Source organism: Etheostoma spectabile, chromosome 22 (genome assembly GCF_008692095.1).
Source record: "Etheostoma spectabile isolate EspeVRDwgs_2016 chromosome 22, UIUC_Espe_1.0, whole genome shotgun sequence".
Classification (NCBI taxonomy): domain Eukaryota; kingdom Metazoa; phylum Chordata; class Actinopteri; order Perciformes; family Percidae; genus Etheostoma; species Etheostoma spectabile.
Window position 1 is genome coordinate 15,402,365 of NC_045754.1, and position 8,616 is coordinate 15,410,980.

At 37.4% G+C, this 8,616-nt stretch overlaps 1 protein-coding gene and 1 long non-coding RNA gene across 3 annotated transcripts in view; one reads left to right on the plus strand and one right to left on the minus strand.

Moving 5' to 3' along the window:
- The window catches only part of cntnap2a (contactin associated protein 2a), a 351,650-nt gene that overhangs the window by 55,530 nt on the left and 287,504 nt on the right, over positions 1-8,616 (minus strand). For both annotated transcript variants that reach the window (XM_032503457.1, XM_032503458.1), the window contains exons 16-17: positions 7,238-7,394; positions 3,193-3,320 (exon numbers count right to left, since the gene is read on the minus strand). In XM_032503457.1, coding sequence (XP_032359348.1) covers positions 3,193-3,320; positions 7,238-7,394 — 285 coding nt within the window. The remainder of the gene's footprint in view (positions 1-3,192; positions 3,321-7,237; positions 7,395-8,616) is intronic.
- Positions 3,726-8,616, plus strand: part of LOC116671976 (uncharacterized) — a 14,728-nt gene continuing 9,837 nt past the window's right edge. Inside the window, exon 1 of the long non-coding RNA XR_004327431.1 lies at positions 3,726-3,736. This is a non-coding gene — a long non-coding RNA (uncharacterized LOC116671976). The remainder of the gene's footprint in view (positions 3,737-8,616) is intronic.

Sequence of the window (8,616 nt, forward strand, 5' to 3'; positions counted from 1 at the left end):
ACACACACACACACACACACACACACACACACACACACACGTACCTGCAGACTCAAAAACACACAAATGCATGAGTGCACAAAAACCCACACACATACTATAGTCCCTTTTCACAGCAGAAAGCCAAGTCACGAAAAAGCAACTGTTTCTTTGAATGATCGGCACCATGTGAGCATGAACAATGTGTTATTTTCACACTCAAATGCAACCCCAGAATAACAATATGCCCAATCATACTCAGGTATTCATGAAAAGTTTTCTCTTGTTCTTCCTCACGATAGTTTTTAATCAAGAGCATATTCAAACCATCAGCAGCAAATTCTAATCATCAAAAGAGGGTATGTTACTTTCCAAACGTTTGGCTATCAATGTCTGAATGTATTGTACAGTACATATTACCAACGTTTCCTTTTCACTGGGATTAGGCTTGAAGAAAGACACTTCAACATGAGGAGAGGAAAGATAATCACACCTTTGAATTGTATTGCTTGTTTAAGGTTTTTTGGTCATTTGTTAAGGTAGAATAAAGTTGCCAATACTGCATGACTTAACCAATTTGACACTTTTTGGGAATTAACCCCTTAAAAAGTGTAACTATTGCCATCACCTCACTGACTGGATGTGTGGAAGCTGAGCAACATCTATGATAGAATATTATGAATGCTACAACAGGTGGGGCACTCATACAGCAAGGTGGATGTTTTTATTTTGAAGAAAGTATTTGAAAACTTCCACATTGTTGCAATGTGCAGGCACGACATGTGTAAGCACAGTAGACCATGAAACCATGACTGCAGTCAGAGGCATCCCTACTAGAGCAAAGAGAGAGATAATCACCAAATCATTAACCGCTAACACTTTACAATAAAGTACACAAAAGAAAAGGTAGTTAATGATTAGTTACTGTTTTTGAAAGAGTAACAAAATGATTATTTACTGTTATTCAGAAGGGTAACAAATGATCAGTTACTGTTTTTTTAGAAGGGTAGTTACTGTTTTCAGAAGGGTAACAAATGATCAGTTACTTTTTTTTTAGAAGGGTAGTTACTGTTTTCAGAAGGGTAACAAATGATCAGTTACTGTTTTTTTAGAAGGGTAGTTACTGTTTTCAGAAGGGTAACAAATGATCAGTTACTGTTTTTTTAGAAGGGTAGTTACTGTTTTCAGAAGGGTAACAAATGATTAGTTACTGTTTTTCAAAAGGGTAACAAATGATTAGTTACTGTTTTTCAGAAGGATAGTTACGGTTTTCAGAAGGGTAACAAATAATTAGTTACTCTTTATCAGAAAGGTAGTTACTGTTATTGAGAAGGGTAGTTACAGGGTAACAAATTCTCACTTACTCTATTTCAGAAGAGTAGTAGAAGGATAATGAATGATTAGTTACTGTTTTTCAGAAAGGTAACAAATGATTAGTAAAAACAGTAACTATCCTTGTGAAAAAGGGTAACTATACTTCTGAAAAACAGTAACTAATCATTTGTTACCCTTTCCGAAAAACAGTAACTAATCATTCGTTACTCTTTCAAAAAAGTAACTAATCATTAACTACATATATATAAATACATACAGTGTATTAAAGCGTTCTATCATTAACTCCCTTTGCTGCTTCAGTGAATTGCACACTGTGCACCTGCCACTTGGAATAGCCTATTCAGGTCGTAATTCAAGTATTCAGGTATATCAAGTGTGTAAAATGTAACCAGCTATCATAAATTCATGTATAGCACTTAGCTCACCAGCATTACAGGATCCTTTCAGTTTCCTGCAGTACTCTAGCATAACTGAATACATCAATAGTGATGGAGACAGCCAGCATTGGCTTGAGTAATTTTTACTCTGAAAAATTCACTGAAAAAGGTTGAGTCAAGCAGAGTGCGGGGAGAGTGAGGAGTCATTTATTTTTTGTAGGGCACAGAGCATTGGCCGACACCCTAAACATGTGGTTCTACATTATCTTTCTGACTTTCAGACATGAGAATGTGTCTTTTTGAACCAATAGAGAGCACCAGTACCTCTTATGTACAGGAGGTCTTAAGTCAAAAGTTTCAGTTTTTAACAATGTTCCTGACTGGCATGCCTACACTTATTGGGATTATTGAGAACGCAATGTTCTCACAGCTAATTCGTTAAGTCTTAATTACATGTGGGAAACATTGGTTTTAGGCTGCTTCCCTGCATATGAGACGGCTATTCTGAGGGTCACAGATGACCTTTGGACAAATGATAAAGGACAAATATGATCTTATTTATTTTAGGTCTTCCACTGCCCATGCAGTATTACTTGACCTGTTTAGCAATGTGTTGGCATTTCAGACAGAACACTACCATGGTTCAACAGTCATCATTGACCAATCAACTTTCTACTATACGTAAGTATAGTAACCTTTGTTGTTGAGTAAATGATCACACGTTATAAACCCACCTATTTTAAAAGTCTCCTCCGGTACCATTAACTTTGTTTGTCCAGGATTTATTTTCTTGACTTGACATCCAGTAAAGAAAATGTCCTTTAAAGCTCCAAAAAGCTACTCAATAAAAATCAAAAACAGGGGAAGTGATTGGAGGTGTTCTCTTGATTCAACCGTTGATTTGCCGTTCACAAAAGTTATGCAGACATGTCTCTACAAACAGCTGAAAATTATTTTTGAAACCACTCTACTCAGTAGCCAACTTGGAGAAAGTCATTAAGGGACATATTTCCTTTCAATTTGGCTTTTGCAACTGCAGCTCTACTGCCTCACTCAAAGGTCCTTTTTACACCTGCAGCTAATCCAGCAGTTTTCATTTTTCTGTGCAGGCAGCCTGTAAGGTTTAAAGTTATTTTTAAGACTGTTTAGATCATTTTAAAGCACAGTGGGATTTAGCTGCTGGCTACATTACTGACCTTTCCACTCTTTTTGAATTGGAGCACCTTTGAATCTTCCGGCAGGAACCCTCCTGTGTGTCTCAGCTAAAAGGTCCTGATTCAATCATTCATTCATTACATTTATAACACCTCATAGCTCCAGGAATTCCGGGTCTGTCATCTCGATATACACCCTCAAAATTAAGCTTGTTTGTCCAAGCCAAAAATCCTTCTGGATTCAGGAATGGTTACATATTTACCAAGCTGCCCATCAGTCAAAATATTAAAGATTGCCACCCGATGTTGCATCAACAACTCCACAGTAGATATGACACAACACTTACCATCTCCTTGGCAACGGAGTGGTCCAACAGTCAGCTTAGCCTCAGAGCCCGGTCTGTTGGTGTCACCTACGGCAACCTGGCTGACTGGTAGGTGTTCTTTATATACCAAGAGACCAGAATCTTCTCTCCTGTAAGACGAGTTAAAAGATACACCCAGACAGAAGGAAGAGGAGAAACCAGGTTAAACACTCTTTAGTCTCTTCACCTTGTTTTCTCAATCGGCAATTTCTGCAGCTTTTGCTGTTTAAATACCTTCTTGAATTTTGCACATTTGTGATAATATGGCTACACTTTCACTCTACGCCACTATGCCAACACTGGTTTCTTAGAGTAATGCCTTGGCTTTGTGGGAAAACTTATTGTGAGTTTTGTTTTTTTGCGTGTCGTTTGTATAGAGTTGTAGACACACTTATATTATCTGGAGCAGAGAAATTGTGCATAGACATGTATACCTGTTTCATATGCTGCTCAAATTGAAGTATAACCACATTTATAAGTGTAACTAAACATAACTCGTGTTTCAACTGTCCATGGGTCTATGTGAGTATATGTATACTGTACATCATTAGCAGTATACAGTATGTAGCCTGTGTGTTTACATAAATCTATGTGCATATGTGTACCCTTAAATTTGATTTGGTACATATGACGGTGGTTACCTACATACAGTAGTTGTAATAATAATTATCACTATGTGCGCCTACTATATAGTTCTTATGTTATAGCACACTTTTACTTCATATTTGTTTACTTTTATATATTTACTTACTTTGAATATGTATGTCTGTATGTATATACAGTACTGTATATGAGTATGCTTTTTGTATAAATACATTTTCTGTCTTTTGTTTCCTCCATTTTATTGTAATAATAATTATGTTTTAGTTATAATCCACTTTTTTAAGATTTTCTTTTGGGCATTTGAGGCCGTTATTAATAACAAAAATATATTGTTATTATTATTATTACTATACTACTACTACTACTACTACTAAGAATAATAATAATAATATAAATGAGAGGCACAAAAACAGATCAGTGTGCATGTTACATAAAAACCTAACATAACAAAAAGGTTAAGGGATGGAATATACTGTGTAATCAATACAATATTGCCACGTGCATGAATAAATTGTTACAGTTAATGGATGGATGGAGTGATATTTAAAGCATTCCATGCATAATGTCTCTTGATATCACTAGTCCATTGATAATACAACAACAATACGACAAACATTACAAATTACAACATTACAACCACCGCCTTTAAAGTTGGAATGAATTTGAGTATGAAATGTTATAAAGTCTTCACAGAATTATTAGATTTTAATTGTTATTCATTGCTGTTTGAAAATTAAACAGTACAATCTAATTTATGGCTTTGTGTATGCATGTGTGTCTGTGTGTGAATACACATGTGTGTGCGTGTGTGTTTCTATGTGCTGCCAAAATGTGGGTAATGAGTGGAAATAGAGTTATATGGGTAATATTTCATAAGCTCACTCAGCCAAACAATGAGACATTAATGCATACATTATTAATGGAGAGAACCAGACAGAGTAAGACTTATTTGTAATCTCATCAGTTTTAGAGATGAAGAGGGAGACAAGAAAGTAAATGAAATTTCCCCCTTTTGCTAACATTCAGTAATTACTCACGAACAAACATAACAGTCTGGACACACATGCACACACCCACAGACAGTGATGCAATTGGTTTAATGAGTATATCCATCAGCTGGCTAAAGGAGCTTCAAAACACAAACTGTTGGTTTTGGAGGCAAACATCCCTCTTGAATAAACGCATCATTGATGATGGCATTCATGATTCAGTCACTTTGAAGTTAGACAACTCATCAGACCGTCCAGCCAAGGCAGACACTGAGCTGACAGACTAATGCAAACATTAGCGTTAGCTGGATAGTGACAGTTTTAGTTTCAGCACAGTAAGTAAGCTTTATTTATTTAGCACCTTTCACAGACAAGAAGAGTCACAAAATGCTTTACAGTAAAAACAAATAAAACAGCAACACATAAAATACAAAGCCATATTGCTAGTTAAAAGCTTGTCTAAAAAGATGTGTCTTGAGGTGTTTTTTTAAAGTTTCCACAGAATCCAAAGCTCTCAAGGCTAAAGGGAAATTGTCTCAGCCAAAAAATCAACGGGTATGGCAGATGTCACTTTTAAAGGTGCTCTAAGCGATGTTGGGTGACGTTACTTCTTGTTGACTTCAGAAGTATTTTCAAACAAAACAAGACTAGCTTGCCCCTCCCTCCTCCTCATCCCGTCCCCTCCCCTCTATGCTAACTAACCCCCCCCTTACCCCCAAATTCTTCTTGTCAGTTATTAGCTGGAACACTGTATCTGGTTGGTGGTGCAGGTGGGCACAGTTTCTTTTTGTTGCCGTTTGTCGACCCTGGGCTGTCTGCAGAGACCGTGTTTTTTCCCAGTGTGTTCTGGGGACAGGGAGCTCACGGATAGTGAGGAGATGTTTGCTGTATGTGACATCAAATGTTCTAACCTAAAACACGCATGACATCGCTTAGAGCACTTTTAAGTTCAGTTGATATAGCAATACAATCAGTGCTATCAACTGCAGTCTTTCAAGATGTTCTATTCTTTTTAGGGCTTATGCAGGGATTCAGAGAAGTTTTTATATGTGAATGTGAACCAGAATAAATTCTCTGTAACAGAACATGTGCTTATGAAACATAATAAGAACGTCATAGGTACATCGACCTTTGCAATTTCATTTTAAACAGAGATTATTTTGAAAAGAAAATTACACGTTTGAAGTACAGTGCTTTGAAAACCTTTTTCTACTGTTAAAATAAAATAAAAAATAAAAAGTTCAACCAGTTCCTCTGACCAGCTGAGAAAATCTGTGGGAGGGCTGAATGACAAACACTCTTCTGTCCCTGAAGAACCTTTGAGTAAGGCATTTAACCCCTAAGTGTTCCATTGGAATTGCTTTGTGGCTGACAGTAAAAAAAACTAGTAATACTGAGCAGATCCCAGTAGTAATCGTACTACATACAATGTATCCAGGTATTTCAAAAGCACAAATGTCTTAATCAAATCATCCCCTGATTATTGGTTTCTTAGTTACTGTTACTATGCCTAACAAGCTTTGTATTCCATCACTGGACAGGTGCATTTTTTTAATAACACATTTACAATAATGGTGGCAGATTAGTACTATTTTGGTCCTTGATTGACAAAAGTAAACAAACGTAGCTTCTTATCTAGTCCATGGCTGTACATTTCGCTGCAATGACAACGTTTTTTCAGAAGCTTTAATTAGCACTAGCTAGCGAGTTTATTAACATGAAGTCACTGAGCTGGTTGAAAACTCCCTGTCTCAGGCTGACTTTGTAAATATGCACTTGATTGCTACATACAAAGACCTAGGCTAAAACAACATATCTTTGCCACCAGTTTATGATCCATGAAAAAGACATGGAAATAAATATTGTTCTTGTATTGCAGGCTAGAGCTAGTTAGACCATTGTATTAGGGTCGAGTACTAGGAAAAAATACCACACTATTATTATTATTCCATTCTAGCATAATATTGCCATGTTGTCGACTATAGAATAGCATACTAACATGAACATTTTAAACAATATATTTTATCTGTATGAGGGAAAAGGCTTTCAGGATGAAGACTAACCAATGTGTTTGAAAAACCTAACACTATGTGACATTATGTGTGCCACAGAGCCTCTAATAACCCAGATGTTAGTATAATATATAATGATAGGGCAAATCTGTTTAACTAAAGTAGGATGGATACAGCTGGGTGCTCAAAGCAGCATTAGGCAGAATGATGTAAATAACAGATGTGCTGACTCAGCCTTGTGAATGTCCCTGTATGGCCCGCTATGCTCCACTGCAGCGGGTGCAACCCGAAACTTTTCACTGACAGCTTTGTCTGCAGACTTTAATTAAATTCAATGCAAAGCTGAAACTGTAGGGGAGTGAATCAATTTCGATACAGATTGTTTGTGATCCCGCTGGACATTTACGTGCAGTTCAGACTTACCATTGTTTGTGGTCAGCATCACAGTTGCAGTCATACTTGGGGTCAGTGCAGTTCCTGTCGATGCCACAGGCACATTTCTGGATGCCAGGCCCTGAGCCCCCCCAGTAGAAGTGCTTCTCGCTGCCCCGGCCCACCCACCACGTGTAGGGTGTCCCATCTGGTGAGCAAACACACACACACAAACACACACACACACACACACACAAAACAATGTGTAAGTTCCTTTCAAGAAATACAACGTCACGTCCCTACTGGTTTCTGTCTGAATACTACAATGTTTAATGTGTCCCTCACAGAGAAGACCAAAACACAAACTTTTGTTAAGGCAATTGCGCTGTGTTACTAAACTGTCCAAATGCCTTCCCCCTGCAAGTGATTGATTGTTAAATCATTCAGTGTTTGAGGCTTTTGTCACATTAACGTGATTTATATTGACAGCAAGCAGCTGCATGGCAAATGTAATTTATTTGCTCAACATGTTTTACACAGCTGGATGGTAAATGCCTCTGAGACAGACAGGCATACTTAGTCATAGATCACACCTGTGATTTTCAAGATCTGCTTAAACCCAGATGCAGTGCTGCATTTGCATTCATTTATTGTGTTATGTGTGTAAATCTGTTTTTTATAAGTGTCTGTGTGAACGTAGGTACTTCTGAGCACATCTGTTGACACCCAAACACCTCTGTGTGCGTGTGTGCGTGCGTGCGTGCGTGCTTGCTTGCTTGTGTGTGTGTATATATGTGTGTTTTAATGAGTGGATAAAAGGTGAAGGATCACTGCTTTTTAATAAGAAATGTAATATTGGTTTCTTCGCCTTGGATAAATTATTCTGGCATGAGACAGCAAGTATGGCAGAGAAATAGGTTACGTTTTTGGTGCCTGGAAATACATCACAATAAAAGCAAGAGAGAATGAAACAATATTACATTTCCCTCTTTATTCCAGAAAAATAAGCTGCATTGTCAATATCGCTTTGTTAAATTCCATCAGTGACAATGAAATCTCCTGAGCCACATTTATTTACAGGAGGAGATTGAAGCTGACTTTAGATGCAGCACAATTGCAGCAAGAGTTGATATGATAAACTGGACTGTATTATTGCACTTTTTTATTTTCTGAACTAGGGCTCAACTCTAAAAAGAAAGCTACGGTGTGTGTTTATATCAAATATATATTCTTTGTGTGTGAGTGTGTTTGGCCTTGGTGACCTGTGGGTTTATTGTCCCTATAAAGAGAATTAGCCTCATCTCTCTTCAGGCCACTGTTCAGACAAGCCTTTGTCAATAGGATTAACACTGTCTGCTCAAGAGACTTCACAATCCTATCCCTTTGTTTGGACGTGTGTGTGTGTGTATGTGTGTGTGCGTGTGTGTGTG